Consider the following 21,499-nt stretch of genomic DNA (forward strand, 5'->3'; position numbering starts at 1 on the left):
GTATTTTTTAGTGCAGGTTTGTTGTTCGGCTCACATTCATCTGTGGTTGCGTGGACGTTAGTGCCTGGAGGCTTCGGTTGTGAGCAGGTATCCTGTTGATATGTGTGTAAGTGTGACACACAAAGCTCAGTAATCCCTCCAACAAGGTGAAGCAGCAGCAGCAGCAGCAGCAGCAGCAGCAGCAGCAGCAGCAGCAGCAGCAGCAGCGGCTGAAGCCTGAGGGTCGATGTCTGTTCATCTGGCTGCTGCTGCTGCTGCTTCAGAGCTGGACAGGAATCCTCACGTCTCCTCCGTTTAAGCCGCCGCTTCTCTTCTGTCGCTTGAACCGTGAACATTTTACTTCTGGTTCCACTGCTTTGTTAACCTACTTAATGTTTTGTAAAGGTCAGATCATTTTTTTGTAATTAAGCACCACTCTCTCTCTCTCTCTCTCTCTCTGCAGATCCCAGTGAGACTGTGGCACTTCCATGCGTGCATGAGTGTAAGGGTGTGAGTGTGAGTGTGTGAGAGCAAAGTGAGCGCCAGCGCTCCCACATGGCCTCCATGCAGGACGGGCTGAACTTCACGGCTCCTCCCTACGGCAAGGTCCTGCTGCTGGGTGCTATCGCTGCTGCCTCAGCCTTTGTTGTTACGATCCTCATCGTGGTGCTCTGTGTGGGCTGCCAGAGGTAAGAGAGAGCGCACGTATTAACACACACACACACACACACACACACACACACACACACACACACACACACACACACACACACACACACACACACACACACACACACACACACACACACACACACACACACATATGCAGATACACACATGTACATTTGCATTTGCAGGTCAATTTACCAGCATTTACATGCACACAGCAGCAGCAGGAGAGACACTGAGAGCCTTCTCTAAAGTACCAACACAAAAACAAGCTGACCTCCTTCATTAAAAAAAAACAAAAGTTTTATCAGTAACATGTACTTAAAGTTTCTAAAGTAAAAGTACTTGTTCTAAAATGTCCCTCGTGACTGGTATTTTGTTATTTATAACTTTATTAATCCTCCATCAGACGGTCACAAGATACATCTGAGGGGTCATGAGATGATTCATGTGGGAGGAAAGAAGGAAAAACAAAGTTATGTTTTTTTTGGGACATTTTCCTGATCTTTACTTTTATTGTGAAACACTGAAGAAATTATTATAAACTCCTCTGTTGAAGCATCTCGGGTTCAAACAGTGCCAACGACTCAAAAACACACAAAACGTGGTTTAATCTTCTACAATCTGTAAAGTTAAAGGGATAGTTCAACATTTTGACAAATTGGCCTATTGCCATAATCCCTATAGTCATAGCAGTAGGTTCGTTACATTTAATTGTCGGTGCAAGCTGTTTTTAGAACGGTGGAGCAGAGCCGTGAGCTGCTCAGAGCTACGCTACGGAGGCTCATGGGATTTCTTGGTTTCCCTCATCAAACTCATCAAATACACAATCCAACAACTCCACAACGCTCTGGTGGACAAGTTGTGACCTGCACATTCACCACGCTATGAGATAATAACACAACGTTACCAGACAGAGATGTTTTAGAGGGAAATGCAGAGACTGCTTGATGAAAACTGTCCCTGAAGGCAACGCACGTCATGAATTTACCTCTAAAACAACTCTGTCTGGTAACGTTGTGTTATTATCTCATAGCGTGGTGAATGTGCAGGTCACAACTTGTCCACCAGAGCGTTTTGGAGTTGTTGGATTGTGTATTTGATGAGTTTGATGAGGGAAACCAAGAAATCCCATTATCCTCCGTAGCTACGAACCTACTGCTATGACTATAGGGATTATGGCAATGAGCCAATTTGCCAAAGTGTTGAACTATCCCTTTAAATAAACACACCACAGAAATAAAGAAGAGTAGAAATACTCAAAGTACAAGCTGCTCAAAACATTATTTGAATAAATGTACATAGTTACTCTCTCCCATGTGCACAGTCATAAGGTGACTCAGACAAACATGGACAGTGACTCAGACAGCGACTCTGCACGCACACACACACACACACACTCGAACACACACACACTCGAACACACAGACAGAGTTGTGCATCAGTGTAGTAAGTGCCAATCTGTGTGACAGTGTGCGGTTGTGTTTACCACAGGAAGGGGAAGACACACAATGTCCCCAGCGAAGGTGGAAAACACCGGCTCATGGACATGGTAGGTATCAGACAGACAGTTGTGTTTGTGTTGCAGCAGAGGAAGCAACTCAATTCACCGGGGAACAATATCATTCAGAGGAGAGGACAGCTCTTCAGTCTTAATTAGTGTGTAACCACCTGTGTGTGTGTGTCTGTGCGTATATGTGTGTGTGTTGCCAGGGAATACTCAGGCAGTCGAAGCTGCGGTCCATCAGTAAATCAGACACCGAGATGAACAAGATCAACTGCAACGGCAAAAGTGAGTGAATCCTTCACATACAGAACGAACCCTGACGACGACGACGATGTCTTCTTCTCTGTGCACACAGAGGGGTGGGAAAACCTCGTATCTCCTAAACAGCCTGCTCTTGTTTTAGCTGCATGACAAAGCAAAAAAAAGAAAAAGAAAAAGAAAATTGCATCACTGTAGGGGACATTTTGAAAATCTGTGTTTTGTTTGTTTGTCTTTGTTCCCCGTCCACATAGAGAACATGTAATTCTTCATCCTTATTCAGATTGAAGCATTAAAAATTAGGAGCAGCGGAGATGCAAGGTTTCCACCCCACAGTCAATTTAATTTTTCTTTATTTATTTTTTTACAGCACATCAGTGTCTCATCAAGTAAACACATAAATGGAACAATTATCGGTAGCCCTTTAATTTACAGGCCGTTAATTAAGTGATAATGTCAAGAAATAGCCAAGAAATAACAATAAATTGCATCATAATGTCTAGAAATAGTGTAGAAATAATGGTCAATTTCATAGTAATGTTAAGAAATATAGCCATTGATTGTGTAGAAATAGCCCAGAAAATATTGTTCAATTGCAGAAGACGAAAAGCACGACATTACTATGAAATTGACCATTTACTACGCAATTAATTGCTACTTATTGGCTGTTTTTGACATTATCACATAATTAACGGCCTGTAAATTAAAGGGTTAACCAATTGGTACAATTATCTAACTAATAAACAGTGGATTTAGAGTCGTCCGCACTCATTAAAACCACAAACGCAACATCACCAACCAACTGATGATGATGATGATGATGATCATCAGCATCTAATGTGACCACAATAAGACGCCTTTATGGTTAAATATCAAGGGCGTTTGTTTAAAAGGAGACATTTTTATTCACATTAGATTCACACGACGTTCACAGCTCAGCCTATTTTTTCTGTCGGACTGTTCACTTTGTGATTTCTCTCTTAAAGACAGAAAATCTGGGAGCCAAGACAAATCCTGGAGCTCCATCAGTGACAGTCAACAGGGATCTGTGCTTGTGGGCACAGTGACAGTAGCCTGAGAGGAGCTTGAAGAAACATAAGCATATGTCCTGCTTCATACTTGTCCTGCTTCCACTGCAGCGTGTGGACTGAAGCCAGTTTTGGGATGTTTGCATGTTCTCAAAAAAAAAGAAAAAAATCTACTGTCAGCTCCAGATTTAAGCCTGGTCTATGCTTCTGCGTCAACTCTACGCCATAACTACGCACCTTTCGAATTTCTGCGTCGAGGGAACGTGTTGTTGTGCAACTCACCAGTTCGTAGAAAAAGAGGTTGTTTGTTTACCCACATGAGCGCTGGCGGTCTGTGTTATTGTTGTGCAATTCACCGCCATACCAGTAGGCAGAGCTGACCAATCACAGTCCTTGCGGTCTGCGTCACTTTGACGTGTAGTTCATTTTTTGGAGGTGTAGGGGACCCGCCTGCAGGGAAGATGGGAGACACCGGCACTGCCGTAGGTCCAATCCATACCGGAAGGTGTATCTTAATACAGGTAAATTTATGCAAAACCGCTGATGCGCGTTGCGTTCAGGGAGAGTTTTTCATCAAGCAGACTCTGTATTTACCTCTAAAACAACTCTGTCTGGTAACGTTGTGTTACTATCTCATAGCGTGGTGAATGTGCAGGTCACAACTTGTCCACCAGAGCGTTGTGGAGTTGTTGGATTGTGTATTTGATGAGTTTGATGAGGGAAACCAAGAAATCCCATGAGCCTCCGTTTGCACCGACAATTAAAGGTAACAAACCTACTGCTATGACTATAGGGATTATGGCAATGGGCCAATTTACCAAAATGTTGAACTATCCCTTTAACTTTGTAACATGGTGATTTTTTTTTTTTTTCCAATTATTACTAACTCCTCAGTTTTACATACTGTAAAGTCGTGTGAATGATTGTTCAAGTGTTTTAAATCTGGCCACTTAACACACGGGGAAGACAAATGTCCTCCTGTCTTCTTTTATACTTATTCAGTTTTAATCTCCGTAATCCACTTGGTTTAATATACTTTTTTAAATTATCGTTTGATGGTGGATTGAAAACTTCAGTTTGGTTGCAAACTTCAATAGATTAGATTTCCGGTATGGACTAGGAGTGGCGAATAAGAAGACCAACTTCCGGTATGGATTGGATCTATGGCGGCGCCCTTGTCCACCATCTTCCCTGCAGATGGGTAGCCTACTGTACGCCGTCCACTTGACGCAGAAGCATAAACCAGGCTTTATTCTCACCACCACTGAGACGTGGATTCATGTTCTCAGACGGTGGCAGATCTGTTCAGGCTGAGACCAATCGTGAAACGAAAATGTCCAAAACCGGGTACTTTCCTATGCGTTTGAGGTGTATTGTCTGCACGTGAACGCCATTTTTAGTCCTCAAAGAGGCGTTTACGTGTGGAGAAGGAAAACTGATTTGTTGGTTGCACAGGGGCCTGGACCGGGGAGAGACCTGCTGGAGAAGCAGGAACATGGAGCTGATTGGTTGATTCTTATCACATGACATGTGATGTATGTTGCGTGCATGTTGTACCGAACGCGTGCTGCTACAGTGTTGATTTTTTAATGGATTTGTGCGTGCAAAAGATGCAACGTCTGAACAGAAAGAGAAGCAGAAACCGGTAGTAGCCTAAACAAAGATCAGACCGGGAGTTCGCTTTGTACTTCTATGCTCTGTCAATGCGTTTTTTTAAAAGTTAAATTTATATCGTAACCTGCTGGTGTGGCAGCAGTGCACAGCGTTTTTAATCGCGATTTTGCGTTAACATGTGGACAGAGATTTTTTTTTAAACATGTTGGTGTGGGAGCGTCATTTAGCTCACTGGGCAGAGCAGTCCAAAAAATACTGAAAAAAAACAAAGAACGTGCTGGTGTGGATGTGATTTTTTGGTAAACCCTTTAATTTACAGGCCGTTAATTACGTCATAATGCCAAAAAGTAACAATTAACTGCATAGTAATGTCTAGAAATAGCCTAGAAATAACGAATAGTAATAGTAATGTCATGTTTTTCATAAAGGCAAATGACTACACATTTCCTGATTTGAATTTTTTGGAAAAGGCCAGAATTTTTCTCCACCAAGTCTTCTGCAATTGACTGTTATTTCTGGGCTATTTCTACACAATCAATTGTTGTTTCTTGGCTACAGTATATTTCTCGACATTACTATGAAATTGACCGTTATTTCTAGGCTATTTCTAGACACCGTTAATTGTGTCATAATATCTAGAAATAGCCTAGAAATAACGGTCAATTTCATAGTAATGTCAAGAAATATAGCCAAGAAAGAAATAACGATTGATTGTGGAGAAATAGCCCAGAAGTATCGGTCAATTGCATTGGTGGAGAAAAATTCTGGCCTTTCTGTGAAAAGCATGTGTAATCTTTTGTATTTATGAAAAACATTATTATTAGTAGTATTATTATTTGTTTACTTTGGGCATGTCAATTAAATCACATCTTAGTTCAAATAATACAGTACACATGGCCGAAAGGGAAAAGCGGGAGAAGCAAAAGCTTATCTAGTCCCGCCCCCATTACCCACAGAATAAAATCTTCATCATAATCTTTTCTTTTCCTTTTTACATTTTGACATAACATTTTCTTTTACTTATGACATTTTGACATAACATGTTACAGCAGTAAATCTAGCTCTAGACAGTAGTACATACCATTACTTATTATAACAGACATCACTACGCAATTAATTGTTATTTCTAAGCTATTTCTTGACATTGTTACGCAATTAACGGCCTGTAAATTAAAGGGCTACCTGGGTTTTTTTTTTTTTTTTGAAAACGGAGGAGTTACAATATCTCTGTTTTCAAAAGCACCCGTGTATGCGTGGACTTTTGTGCCTGAGAGGAGCGAAACGGGTGTTTTTTTTTTGTAAGTATGTGCGCTGGAGGAGCCAGCGTGGCGCCGCGGAGCCGCCGGTCTAACTCTGACCTTCGTTCTCAAGGCAGGCAGCTTCCCCAGATCCCCTCAGGGACTGGAGAGGACGGGGAGCACACTTACTCTGAAGTGGGCCGACGCTCCTCCACCACACGTACTGACGATGCCCTCTACGCCATGGTAGGCAGGGCGGGGCAGACGGACACCCCGGCGCCTCCGGCCGTGCCCGCCAACACGCCGGCGCCCCCGGACCCGGACGGCGACGTGGAGGGAGGGGGGCTGCCGGACCCCGAGGCCCAGCAGGTCCTGTCCCCGCCGCACGCGCCCCAGGAGGCGGCCGAGTACGCCTGCGTCCGGAAGCTGAGGAAGGCCGACAAGGCGCCGCAGAAGAGGGACAGCGGAACGGACATGGGCGAGCCGCCGGCGCCGCCGCCACGACACGCCCCGCCGTCGCACCCCGCCCCCCCTCCGCCGCACCCCCACAGCACAAAGCTGCCCCGGAGAAACGTGGAGGCCTTCAGCGTCCCGTCATTTCCAAAGGTTGGTGGAAATTTTTTTTTTTTTTTTTTAAATGTTTTGTTTCCAAAGTAATTTTAAAGCAGAAGTAAGCAATCCGGTGGTTTTGGCTAACTTCCTGTCAGCCGATGGAGTTAGCAGTCCCCGCCCTCGTCCCTACGTCACCACATTCACGCGCATCCCTTGGCTGCACACACAGAGAGGACCGCCCCTTTATGCCGTTCTCTCTCCTCATTGGATAAAGGTTGTAGGATACAAGGAAAGTTTTCTCCTCGGCTCACAGCAGAGCAGAGTGACTGACAGACCCGTGTTTCAGACCAAACACTCTATAGAAGTGATTGCTGTCGGAAGATAGAACTATTTAAGACTTATATTAACACAAACATTCCACTTACTTCTGCTTTAATGTTTCACGAACAATTTGATGATTGAGATGCTAACCCTCCTGTTGTCCTCCTGTGTCAAGAAAGGAAGGACGAAAGGAAGGAAGGAAGGATGGAAGGACGAAGAGATAGATGAAAGGAAGGAAGGACAAAGGGAAAGAAGGAAGGAAGAAAGGCAGGAAGGACAAGGGGAACGATGGGAGGAAAGAAGGAAGGGAAAAAGGAAGGAAAGATAGATGGAGGGAGGGAACAGATTGGGTCAAAAAGGAAGGAAGAAGTAAGGACGAAGGGAAGGAAGGAAGAAGGGAGGGAGGCAAAAAGGATTGTGGAAAGAAGGAAGGGAAAAGAGAAGGAAATAAAAATGGAGGGAGAGAGCAGATTCATTCAAGGAAGGAAGAAGAAGGAAGGAAGAAGGGAAAGAAGGAAGGGAAAAAGGAAGGAAAGAAGGAAGGATGGAAGAAGGGAACAGATGAAGGACGACAGGAGGGTTAAAACTCACATATGTGACACGTCTTACTGTTTTGACCTGTATGAAGATATATTTGTGATTTTAAAGGGGAACTAAACCCCTCAGTTTTGGATGACGTGCTCTAAGCTTGAAATTCAAAAAATGCCTTGATTATGGGCGGGACTCAGGAGCACTCTCCGATCCCCCCTCCCCCTCCCCTGCGCCCCATTCACACCCGCGAAATCACACAAAAGAGAAAAAAAAGTAATAAACACACATCGACACTTCTGCTAGCGCTAACGAGCGACTCTAACAGCACTAGTAGCGTGGACACTACTAGGAGCCCTGACACAGCATCTACAGCTGATCCGCCGGCTCGTTAGCTCGTTAACGGCTCGTTAGCGCCGGCGGCGGCCGCACTAACGATTCCCGTTCAGGCAGCTGTTAGCAGCCGTTAGCCGCAGCAGAGCAGCTAGAGTGCCTAGCAACCGTTAGCGGCAGGCAGCAGCCGGTGCTGATTGGTCGGGGAGCTGGTGGCCGGTGACGAAAGCTGCCTCCAAAACGTCATCTGCCTCCATCTCAGCCAATAGAAAAATTCGATTGTAATAGCCGTGTTTCAACCCATAGAGGGCAGTCACACTGCATTTTTACTACAAAATACACCAAGTTGAAATATTTTGACTAAAATGTCAAAAGTTGGACCAGAATCAACTGACAACACTACCTTATACCCAAATACATTTGTTTTCAGCAGAAAAAAAGTGGTTTGGGGGTTTAGTTCCTCTTTAAGTGCAGTTTTCCAGCGTCTCTCTGGAGCTAGTAACAACAGGTCGGTGTCAGCCAATCAGAACATAGACTCTGAGCCTCTCTTCTGATTGGCTGACTGTTTGTCTTGAGTGATTTAAAGGGGACATACAATGGAAATATCACTTTTTGAAGGCTCTTTAACATATATTTACCATATATTTGGGTGTTTGTTTTGCCTTCCGGCCCCCAAAATGTGAGAATTGACAAAAAAAATCTATAATTTTCAGGCTCCTGAGGTTGAAATCCATGTGGTTTTACGAGCTGTTCTCTCAGTTGTCTGACAATGATGTCATTAGTTTTAAAATTTGCATAATACCACCCCTACCTGGTACCAGTAGAAGGGGCGGGGTGAGCAGTAGTTAATTTGCATTTAAAGGGACAGGCACTGAAACCAGCAGCTCTGAACAGGACTGGGATAATGTGTCTCCTAAAGGGATACTGTTCACGGAGGCTAATGGGATTTCTTGGTTTCCCTCATCAAACTCATCAAATACACAATCCAACAACTCCAAAACGCTCTGGTGGACAAGTTGTGACCTGCACATTCACCACGCTATGAGATAATAACAGAACGATACCAGACAGAGTTGTTTTAGAGGGAAATTCATGCAAAACCGCTGATGCGCGTTGCCTTCAGTGGCAGTTTTTCATCAAGCAGTCTCTGTATTTACCTCTAAAACAACTCTGTCTGGTAACGTTGTGTTATTATCTCATAGCGTGGTGAATGTGCAGGTCACAACTTGTCCACCAGAGCGTTGTGGAATTGTTGGATTGTGTATTTGATGAGTTTGATGAGGGAAACCAAGAAATCCCATGAGCCTCCGTAGCGTAGCTCTGAGCAGCTCGCGGCTCTGCTCCGCCGTTCTAAAAATAGCTTGCACCGACAATTAAAGGTAACAAACCTACTGCTATGACTATAGGGATTATGGCAATGGGCCAATTTACCAAAAATGTTGAACTATGCCTTTAATAAAAAATGGAGCAGATTTCAGAATAAAACTGAATAAAAGAGAAACTAAATCCTCCAAAGTGTTGGATGGTCAGTCCAGGTGAGGTGGTGGGCGGAGCTTGGTGACTGCTTTGTTGTTACGTTACAAAGTCACAGGAAGTCCTGACGCCCGGTTTTAAGACTCAGTTTCTGTGTCATTTCTCTGTGGACTGAAGCTTTGATACTTCCACACACTTGAAAACCTGTTTTATCACCACAGAAGACGACGTAGGACTTTTAACGGCGTCTCACTGAGGAGGTCGACACCACTCTGACGTCTGTATGATAAATACGAAGCTAGATTAGTTTAACATAAAGACGTGAAGCAGAGAGGATTAGCCTGGTTTGTCTAAAGGTAACACAATCCTCCTCCCAGCTCCTCTAAAAAGAAAAAAAAAAAAACTGGAACTGGGGATTTTGCAGCCACATGGTTCGAGTCTGACGGTTGGAAACGAATGTGACCTGAATAAAAAATATCACATACTGTGTTGAAGAGGTGAAAAAAAACCTCCTCACATCAGAGAAAAGCTGCAGGTTTTTTACTCTGCAACAGCAGCAACTCAGTGTCTGGTTGAATCTGAGGAACTGAGGAACGATGGTTCTCCAGAGGTTCTCCAGAGGTTCTGCTGAGGTTCTGCCTGCAGCAGGAGACTGAGCTGATGTCTTGTGCTCTGGTGTCATGCGGATGGTTTTGTTTCGGTTTTTTAAAAAGCAGAGTCTGAGAGTTTATTTATTTGAGCCACCAGCTGTGCTGTACAGCTCCTTTGTTCGATGACCAGTCCTGGACAAGTTACTGAAAATTACTGCTTCATAAAAGTAATTAGTTACTTTGGGAAGTAACATTTGTGTTACTTTTTCCTCTTCAATTCTCTTGTTAAAGGTATAATATGTAGGAATTCCCCCCATCTAGCGGTGCGGTTGCATATCTGAACGTATTCTTGATGTTGCATTCACGTGAAATCGGGCAGACGTCAGACAGACAACAGACGCTGCATGTAACAGGATAAACAAGCGTCTATGTAAACAAGTGGTCCGCCAGCACGAGGCAAAACAATACAGGCGTGACAATATGTTGTCATGGTGATGTTGTATTGTTTACCTGACCCACGTTTTACCGTCTTTCTCTCGTGGAGTAAAATGACATCCGCTTGGTTTGCCGACGGCCGTCTGCCTGACTGCACCTGAATGCAACATCAGTGCCTCCGTCCTTCCTCACACTACACAGTGGTGACAGTTTTAACAGGCCGAGCCGACAGCTCCGCTGAGTTTCTGAACTCTTTCTGAAAGTAATTAGTTACTTTTTCCTCTTCACTTCTCTTGTTAATGTTGACACAGGCTGTTTATTGTGGTGTTTCCTGCGGCTCAAGTTCATCTATCACTGATTATCTGTGGATCAATAAAACACCATACTAGATCAGCCGGTGAATATTCTCATTTGCCATACTAGATGGTGATTTGAACCTTCTGATTGGTGGATTTATTTGGAGGCCGTCAAATTAAGGCTTTAGTGACGGGCTCTATAGCAGCGTGTTGTTTGGATCTCCAGGAGGAAACGTCAGCAATCAGCATCCATATTTCCACAACAGTAAACTTGACCCTGAACACCCCTCTATTGTGTTCCAGTGTCCCTGGCTGCAGAACTTTCAACTCCGCCGCCAATCGTGATTTTATTGGGTTATCTGTTGAATTTGGGAGCAGTTAAATGTCCAAAAAGTCATAATCTGATAACTTTAACCTATACATTTGCCACGCTATGAAATATTCACATATAATTATGTAACATTACGCCACATGAAGCAAATACTTGGAACTACTTCCGCTTTTGAAATCACTCCCCCCAGCAGCCATGTCAGGAATGTAGTTCCAGCTGCGCATTTGCCTCAAAAACAACTCTGTCTCGTAATAGTTACATTATTATCTCATAGCGTGGTGAATGTGCAGGTCACAACTTGTCCACCAGAGCGTTTTGGAGTTGTTGGATTGTGTATTTGATGAGTTTGATGAGGGAAAGCCCGGAAATACCGCACCCCGTGGATCTAAAATCAACATGCACCAACAATTAAAGGTAATTAACTATACACCCTAAGACTATAGGGATTATGGCAATAGGTGAATTTGCCAAAATGTTAAGGTAAAAATCTTACATAATTCCTCTTTAAAGGGACATTGTGTAACTTCTCCTGTTATCTATTCATGAAAATCGATTATTTGGTTCAAAAGTCTGTTTTTCATTAACCAGTAATCCCCCCATCAACAAACTGAAGTGTTCCTTTCAGCTCTGAATGAGCCGTTCATATCATTCATATCTCCATGGAGCGGGTAAGCTCGGTGCTGCTGCCATGTGGTGTCGCCATGTTTTTACGTTCAGTGGCAGCGTGACGGTAGGAAACCACGGAAACTCAGCGGAGACACCGGAGCTGTCGGCTCAGGTGGAGGTGGCGTCTGTGAAAAGTCACCGCGGTAACGCAGTGAGGAGGAATGGAGCGTTACACTGATGCTGCATTCACCTGCAGTCGGGCAGACGGCCGTCAGTAACAAACCAGATAGTCATGACAACATATTGTCACGTGTATTGTTTTGCCTCGTGCTGACGGACCACTTGTTTACATAGAGGCTTGTTTATGCTGTTACGTGCAGCAGCTGTCGTCCGTCTGCCATCTGCCCAATTTCACGTGAATGCAGCATGAAAAATACGATTGAGTTGCTTGCGATTTACAACCGCAACACTAGATGGGAGTAATTCCTACACAATGTACCTTTAACACACAGGTGAGGTCCAGGTGACAGAGTGAACAGAGTCTGCAGACTGTTGTTTCTCAGACTTCCTGTTGTTCTGCACAGTTGTGATTGTGCCGTTGTTGCAGTTTTTTGTTTCTTCACGTCGTTGTGATGCGTTGGCACTTCTGTACGAGCGTCTCTGAAGTGAGTTGTGTGTTTGTCTGTTTTGTCGAGGATGTTCTCGGCACCTCTCGGCTCCTCCATATGTTCGCAGCAGAACAGAAGGAGTGGAGGCTGTGGACTGTCTGCTCTTCACCGGGGGGCAGCGGGCGGGGGCTTTGGGGCTTTGAGGCTTGCCGGCTCGCCGCTCTCCTTCCAGGTGACAGTGGGAGACCATTTGCTGCCCCGCGTGAGGTCAGCGAGGTCGCGCTCTCAGCTGTGACCTGAGTTCAGTCAACACAGGCGGGTTCACAGTCTTACATGTGTACGCACACGGTCCGCTGCAGGGCTGCTGCTGCTGCTGCTCGCCTTCTCTCTTTTCTTTTTTCTTTTCCTCGCGGATGACGCAACATGTTGAAACCGAGTTCCCCCAGAATAATACGAGCACATGGTCTCTCTCTCTCTCTCACGCCACAGGCTCCATCCACCTTCCAGGGAAAATCTATTCAATCCTGTCTGTATGGAGATACATTAGTGTCTTTATTATTCAATCAAAAGAAAGAAAAAAGATAATTTCAATCAAAATAAACTTCACTTCAATCAAAAACAAACAAACATTTAAATCAAAGATTTAAAAAAGTTTTTTTTTTATTGTGGTGAGTTATTATTTGATTGAAAATATTTGTTTGGATTAAAGTAATCTTTTTTGTATTTCGGCCATATTATGGGTAGGATATTTGTGTCTTTATTATTCAATAAAATTAATTAATTAATATTTCCAATCAAATAATAAATAAATAAAACCTTTTCAATCAAAAAAGGGTTCAAAAGCAATTTTTTTTGCATTCAAACACTTTTTTTTTTGATTGAAATGTTTTTTTTTATTGAAGTGAAGTTTGTTTTGATTGAAAATATATTTTTTGTTTAAATCAACCTTTTTTTGATTGAATAATAAAGACACAAATGTATCTCCATATGTATGAAGACGGTCCAGACTCACAATGAAAAGTCCTTCATCTGTTTTTTCCTCTGAGCTGATTTTGAAGAAAAAGAAATGCAGGTTTTATATTCTCGTGATCGTCTCTGCCTCCTCTGACATGTAATCTGTTGTTCTGTTGACAGGAAGTGATGTTTATGGGCAACGGCGAGCAGTACATCTGGAAGCCCCCCGAGGACGAGGAGCTGCTCCTGCTGCAGAATAAAGCCTTGGGCCCGATGACGACCGCTCACACCGTGGAGAATATACAACCGTCTGCCGCCGCGGTGAGCGACCGCTCCTCGGCCTCTGTCTGTTGTTCACAGTGTCGCCCTTTAAATTTATTATCCAGCCGCTTTAATACTAGACAAAGCACTTTTTTCCCCTTCACACCAGCAAAATATCATAAGCCCCATTTTTCTGCCGTTTTTATTTATTTCTTTAACCAGTGCATTCTCGTCAGGTCGCAACGCTGAGCATCAGATTTTGTGATCTTTAAAGAAGGAGAAAAATAAACAGGTCAAACGCTCAGTTGTGCTGAAGATATTCTGAGAATCCGCCGACTATTTCAACCACTTAGATGAAAAAATATCATGTCTACTTCAATAAAAATAAATAACACACTCAATCTTCTATTCTGACTCTTCAGTTTCAGAAGAACTATAATTTTACACTTTATCATAACTTACTATGTCTGAATTTTGATGTTATTTTCAAAAATAAGGTCAGATTAACCCTCCTGGGTCAATGAAGGAAGGATGAAGGAAGGAAGGAAGGAAGGAAGGAAGGAAGGAAGGAAGGAAGGAAGGAAGGACGGATGGACAAAGGGAAAGAAGGAAGGGAAAAATGAAGGAAAGATAGATGGAGGGAGGGAACAGATTGGGTCAATTGGGTCAAAAAGGAAAGAAGAAGTATAGGACGAAGGGAAGGAAGGAAGGAAGGAAGGAAAAGGGAAGGGTAAAAGGAAGATGGAGGGAGGGAACAGATTAGGTCAAAGAAGGAAGCAGAAGGATGGATGAAGGGAAAGAAGGGAGGAAGGAAGGACGGAACGAAGGAAGGGAAAAGGATTGTGGAAAGAAGGAAGAGAGAAAGGAGGGAAAGAGGGAAGGATGGAGGAAGGGAACAGATTGGGTCAATTTGACCCAGAAGGACGACAGGAGGGTTAAATATATCAAATACAAGTCAGTGTTTTTATTTTGGATGTTGCTGGATCAGTGGTTTCATTTAGTTTTATTTAAATGTTGCAGCAATTCATCCTGAGAAATTTTGGTATCTTCAGATTTGTAAATATTGGTTGTGAGTTTCAACAAAGCTCTAAACCACAAATCTGCACTTTTCAAGCTGGAAAGGGTAAAGCACAAATTTGATGTTTTTTTTTCTGGGAAATTGACACATTTGCTCTGCTGTTGCGTTCAAGACGACTCGGAAACAACTGAGAAGTCAAATCAAACATTTTTTCAGCATCATACCGTTCACGCTACAGGTAAACTAGGAGGAGAAAAAACATGGATGCCTGAAAGAAGTTTGGCAACTAGCAATTTAGGCTTATTCTGGAAGCAGATAAACAACAAATAACTTTAATAATCCAGGCAGGCTTTTGAACCCGTAGGTCACGACTTCAAGTCACGACTTACGACTTTGTAGCGTTCCAGGCAACCCGTAACTCGTGTTTTTCTTTCCTGTTACCCGTGAAAATGCACTAGAACGGCAGTCTAACCCGTAACTTTACCTGTGAACTCGTACCAGATCAAACTGGTACGAGTTACGGCTTGCCTGGAACGCACCATTTGTTACAATTCAATTACCATGAAACATGATGGCCGCCATTTTTGTTGCTGAAATTGGAGCTCTGAGATGATACCTGAATATCTGAGTTTGACGCCGTTCAATTCATCTTTCACATCCTGGAGCTCATTTTTTCCAAGTTGCGAGTTGTTTTGGACGCAGGATAACTCTCTTGTCTGTCTGGTTAAAAACAATTAAAGGTGCAAACAGCAACCAGTTAGCTTAGCTTAGCATGAAGACAGCTAATCTCACATTTTAACACATGATACGTCCTCGAACTCTAAGTGTAGAAACAACAAGCTGTGGATTTTGTGTGGCGAACTTGCACAACAAAACCACAACTCATTGTTTTTACTTTTTGTTAAATGAAATTTAATGTGTCGTCAGCATATTATTATTATTATATTAATGAGTGAATTGTGTCGTCGGCTGCAGGTGGCTGAGATGTACTCCAAGGTGTGTAAACCAGGGAAGAAGAAGCGGGCGGTGCCGGGCTCGCCCCCCGCCAACCCCGGCTTCCGGACCTTGGGTCGCGGCGACCGGGACCGCGACCGGGACGGGGGCTTCAGCGTGGTGGTGAAGCCGCAGACCTGGGCGCCGCTGGAGGGCAAGGCGGCGGGCGGGCCGCTGGACGACCACTGCTACGAGTCCATCGGGACGGAGGAGGTCGACCCGTCCTACGAGAACCTGGAGGGCGGCGGCGCCTGGAAGCGCGAGCGGCCGCCCAACACGTGCGCCACGCTGCGGCCGCGCAGGAAGAAGACCCAGCAGCCCTTGCAGCAGCAGCAGCCGCCGCCGCCGCCGCCCACGCAGCAGACGCCCAAGCTGCAGCACCTGCCCGCCAAGGCGCTGCTGCTGCCGGGGGAGAACCTGTACGAGAGCATCGGGGACCTGAAGCAGGGCTCCGCCACCTCCAGCACCACCACCATATTCACCTTCAACGACGGCATGGAGATGTACGTGACGGGGCTCTGAGGCGCGGCTGCACTGTGACCCCCCCCCCGGTCCAACACAAGGAGCCGAGCGACGCCACGCGGAGCGGCGGCCGAGCCCCTGTCATGCTCACCCACACATACTGTTTACATCCAGTCATAACATCCTGCCCGTCACGGGCTGCGAGGCCGAGGGCGATAACGCCGACCTGTTATGACCTGGGCTGAAGAGAAAGTCCAATCTATAAACCTTATAAGGAATCCAAAGGTAGTGAATAATAAATGAGCACAAGACTATTGCAGAGCAATCTGTCAGTAACAGTAGCACTTCTATTTTACTGATACTTATGTGCAAAGCACAATAAAGTAAAAAGCCTAAATTCTTCCTCAATTCTAGCGGGTAAAAATAGTCACTTATCTGGTCCGAGCAGGATCTTTATTTGGGAGAAGAGGCGTCTTCTGTAGCACTTACAGTCTGTCGTGAGCAGACCTTCCCTGTAGTTGGTCAAGATGTGATTCAGGACGGAATTTAAATGATATAAAGGAACGAATTACTAATCAAAAATACTTGAAAGCTCAGGGACCAAGAGAAACAATTATGAGAGTATTATAAAGAAAATTGCACACGTTTTGCGCATTCCTCCTCCTATAAAAGGCTTCAGCTAACTTTAGACCGTTTCCATTAGCAGAAGAGAAACTTCAGCAGATCTTTCCTTCTGTCCCTCCGTCACGTTTTCGTCTCATCTCACATGGACTGAACACTGTCTCCACTGCCGTCTGTAAATGAAGTGTTTTACTTTGTTGATCCTGTTTCTGCACTTTGCCTGCTACGAGTTGCATGCTTCAAAAAATACAAAAACAAAAACAAACAAAAAAAAAAGTGACCAAAAGGAAAAAAAAAATCAAGCACTGTCATGTGGTACCTCTATATGAATGTTTTTTCTTTTTCTATTGTCGCTGGTTGTTTTTTTTGTTTTTTGTTTCTGGTTTTTGCTTTTTTTTGTTTTTTTGTTCCTTCTTTCAGTGTGTTGCTTTATTTCTGTGTAGAGCACAAAGCCAGTTAGATGGAGAGGACGACGTCTGTGGCTCGGTGGGACTCAGAGACTCTGTGCAGCAGAGAGGAGGCTTCACTTTCCCTCCTGCTGCACCGTGCGACACACAAAGACACACACACAGACACACACATGCACACACACAGACAGTACAGATGAAACAAGACTAAAGAGAACTGATCGAAACGTGGAGACAGTCCACTCAACACACCATCGCCCCAATCCCCTCCTCCTCCTCCTCTTGTGAACCTGCTGCTCTGGGTTTTTTCACCATAGTGCAGCTGAACTGATGTGTATTAGCAAAGTGTCATGTCTCGTCATCGCTCCATCGATGAATGAAAACTCTCTCTTCTCTTCTCTCTCTTCTTTCTCTTCTCCTCTCTGTTATCTGTGTTAAAAATATCGCAGAAGTGACTAAAATGTGAAGCAAAGGGTTCGTGAAGCAGCAGAGCGTCAATGTGAGGATATAACACACACATCTGCACACATATACACACACATATTATATATATATATACACGCAAAACATCCAAATCCTGGACAATATGACGACGACGACGAGTTCATTTGACCAAATATCCCCAGCAAACAATGTGATTATACTGTATGTTGATGCAACGTGTATGTACATTACAAAAAGAGAAAGAATTAATAAATATATCATCAGTGTCAAGAAATCTATCTTTTTCTATTATGTTTAATTGTGTTTTTGGAATGACTTCTCTTGTGACACAAACTGCAAAACAGCTGCAATGTAAAAAAAAAAAAAAAAAAAAAAGAGAAAAAAAAAATCAGTGTTATTCTGTTTGTTGTTTTTTGAAGCCATGAAGCTACGGTGTGTTTTCTTTTTTCTTTTTCTTTTTGTTTTTATATATATATATTTTTTCTTTTTGGAAAAAAAAAAGAAACCCAAGCTAAGTTTAAATGTGGCAGCTAATGTTGTGTGTTTGCTATTCAGACTACAGGGTCTTGTACTCGAAAAAGCGTGTAATTAAGTGCTAAGTGCAAAAGATTGTAATGTTTTATATCAAGATTACTATTCATGAAATGTCAGTCAAGTTTATACTTTTGTAATAAAGTGGCACTTTAAAAAAAAACCAAAAGTTTTATCTCATAGTCTCGGTTCTTAAAAAGCTGACACTGAACTTATTTTTCTTTTTTTTTAAAAACCTGAGAGTTCACTTCGCCGCCCGTCGTCGACTGCAGAGGGAACAAAGGCTCTTTCTTTTTTCTAATGATCTCAAAAAGCTGCCTCTAGATTTATATCTTCAGTCCAATGAGAGCAGGGAGAAAAAAAAATCTGAACACGTTTATTTTTATTTTATTCTGAGGGTCAAATTCAGAAGAAAAAAAAAGAAAAAGAAGGAAGAAAAACCTTTAAAGTGTCGGTGTTTTCTATGTAAGGCTGCTTCTTTGTGTACAATCTTACAACCTCATTCCACATGGAGTAGGAGTGTGCGTGCATGTGTGTTTTTTGTGTGTGTGTGTGTGTGCACGTGCACATGTGCCAGCAGAGTAGCAGCAGCGGTGGTGGATGGGTATAGGAGGGTTGTGGGGTGTGTGTAGAGGGGGCGGGGGGGGGGGGAGGAAAGAGGGAAAAAAAAAAAAAATAGGTCACCCCTTAAAACAAAAAGCTTGCAGTCAACATCGCAACCGTCTGCCGAATTTTCATTGGCGGGCTTGTCTCCATGGTAACAGGTTAACCTTGAGGCAGTAGTCACATGGAGCGAAGCGAGTCTTTCTGCTGTCTTGGAGAATACAGCGTGCGTCGTATGACATCCGTGATCACAGTGTCACCCACAGACACACACAGACACACACACACACACACAGACACACACACACACACACACACACACACACACACACACAGACAGACACACAAAGAGAAGAAGCGTGCAGCAGCAGTAGCAGCAGCAGATACTGTAGGTGTGAAGAAGATGATACAACATCCAGAGCTAATGTGATGTGTTAATCTCACTGTGTGTGTGGAGAATGAATGAATGACTGGAATAAACGCTTGAATGAATGAATGAATGAGTGAAAGAGAGAGTGTCGGGTTCATTGAAGGTACACGACGACAGAGATAATAACAACAGGCTGGATGGAGGAAGGATGGATCCTCGTCGTCGTTACGGCAATCAGGAGTAAAATAAAACACAGAGCGAACACACAGGAGGGAGGGAGGAGTGGGAGGCTTTGAGTTTTTTTTTTTTTTTTTTTACTGCACAGTTTGTTTCCCTGAAGTGACACACGTCTTAACATCATGAACTATTTCTCCAAGAAACATTGTTTCATTATCCATGACATCAAATCAACACATTTCACACTTGTGCAAACGGAGGTGAACCAGGTGTGTGTGTGTGTGTGTGCATTTATAGATTCACTATAAATCACAGAGAAGAGAGATAGAGAGAGAAAGAGAGAGGGAGAAAGTGTAAATGTGAGCTACACTGACCCCTTCAGGCTTTAAAGTGCATCAGAGCAGGAGCCACAGTATTGGCCTGTGTCTGAACCCTGAGAAGTCAGAGGAGCTCCGGGAAAATCATTCAGCCGTCCACGACGTCCTCACACCTTCACCTTCACCATCAGTCCAGAAAAAAAGAGCTATTTTTTTCCCCCATGTTGGTGAAGAATGAAAAACAGAAGATGAATGTGTTTCCTCCCACTCTCTGAGCTCCTTCACCTGTTGTTACTGTGTGTAAACCTGCAGGATTAAGGTGGTGATAATAATAATAATAGTAATAATAATATAACTGTGTGTTTAATATAAAGGCTCTGACAGCTCCTCTACTTTAGATGTGAGTTCAGTTCAGTACATTACATTTAAAGAAAAACAAAAAACAAAAAAAAGCAGAATTAAGTATAAATGAGTCTGTATCACAGCGTGTTCAGGAGCAGGTTGCAGCAGCTGTTTGTAAAATAAAAATCTAGTTAATTCAAGTTGCACAGAAAGACTGAATTAAAAATCCTGCAACATAAAACCTCATTTCAAACTGGATGAAATCATTTTAACCCTCCTGTCGTCCTTCTGGGTCAAATTGAGCCCTTCCTCCATCCTTCCTTCTTTCCTTCCTTTCTCCCTTCCTTCCTTCTTTCCTTCCTTTCTCCCTCCCTTCCTTCCTTCCTTCCTTCCTTCCTTCCTTCCTTCCTTCCTTCCTTCCTTCCTTCCTTCCTTCCTTCCTTCCTTCCTTCCCTTCGTCCTTCTTCCTTCCTCTTTTGATCCAATTGACCCTCCATCTTTCTTTCCTTCCTTTTCCCTTTCTTCTTTCCTCCCTTCTTTCCCTTCTTCCTTCCTTGAAGGAATCTGTTCCCTCCCTCCATCTTTCTTTGCTTCCTTTTTCCCTTCCTTCTTTCCTCCCGTCTTTCCCTTTGTCCTTACTTCTTTCCCATCGTCCTTTCTGCCTTCCTTCCTTCCCTTCGTCCTAACTCCTTCTTTCTTCCTCTTTTGATCCAATTGACCCTCCATCTTTCTTTCCCTCCTTTTCCCCTTCCTTCTTTCCTCCCCTCTTTCCCTATTTCCTTCCTTGAACAAATCTGTTCCCTCCCTCCATCTTTCTTTCCTTCATTTTTTTTCCTTCTTTCCACAATCCTTTTTCCCTCCCTTCCTTCCTTCCCTTCGTCCTTACTTCTTCCTTCCTTTTTGACCCAACTGACCTAATCTGTTCCTTCCCTCCATCTATCTTTCCTTCCTTTTCCCCTTCCTTCTTTCCTCCCATCGTTCCCTTTCTGCCTTCCTTCCTTCTTTCCCTTCATCCTTCCTTCCTTCCTTCCTTCCTTCCTTCCTTCCTTCCTTCCTTGACCCAGGTGGGCAACAGGAGGGTTAAACACATTTATACGAGTTTCTATTCACATGATAATAAAGCGAACGACTGGAATTTGAAGCTCAACATGTGACATGAGTTATTTTCCTCCAGCGCCACCATGAGGTTAAAGTCTCAACAAACAACTGCACAGTTTGTTACGACTCCCTACACACGAACGTTATTATTAACTTCATCATATTTATGGTTTATTTCTAAGAGAAAAAACCCTCGATTTCCCATAATCCTCAGCTGCAACTCGACTCTTTCTGTCACTGTCACTGAGAACTGGATTTTCAAACAGCTGGTGCAACCTGATGCTGGATGAGATATTAATAGTATTAATAAATAATGTTGTTGATTTATTGCACCTCTATGTTGTTGGCACTGTTTCACCTCTGTGACTCTGAGTATGAAAATATTTACGATGAGCTCTGAGTTGTAAATACAGCAATAGAACATCCCGTCATGCAGAACTGACTGAGACTCGTCTGTCGTGTCGAGTAGAAAACTTCATGTCCAGAACATGAGACGTGAACAGAACAGTGTTTTTTCTTTTGTGTGTTTGTTTTG

General features: G+C 43.5%; 1 protein-coding gene across 1 annotated transcript; it reads left to right on the forward strand.

The window, feature by feature from the left end:
* Positions 1 to 534: 534 nt before the first annotated feature.
* Positions 535 to 16,114, forward strand: LOC310988154 (uncharacterized protein; the record flags this gene model as incomplete). Its single annotated transcript, XM_083974667.1, has 6 exons — positions 535 to 668; positions 2,143 to 2,200; positions 2,362 to 2,440; positions 6,373 to 6,899; positions 13,501 to 13,665; positions 15,575 to 16,114. The coding sequence occupies 6 exons, from the start codon at positions 535 to 537 to the stop codon at positions 16,112 to 16,114; spliced, it is 1,503 nt and encodes a 500-aa protein (XP_083830793.1).
* Between the last annotated feature and the right edge of the window lie 5,385 nt (positions 16,115 to 21,499).

This window comes from Trachurus trachurus, assembly GCF_905171665.1.
Source record: "Trachurus trachurus genome assembly, chromosome: 7".
Lineage (NCBI taxonomy): Eukaryota > Metazoa > Chordata > Actinopteri > Carangiformes > Carangidae > Trachurus > Trachurus trachurus.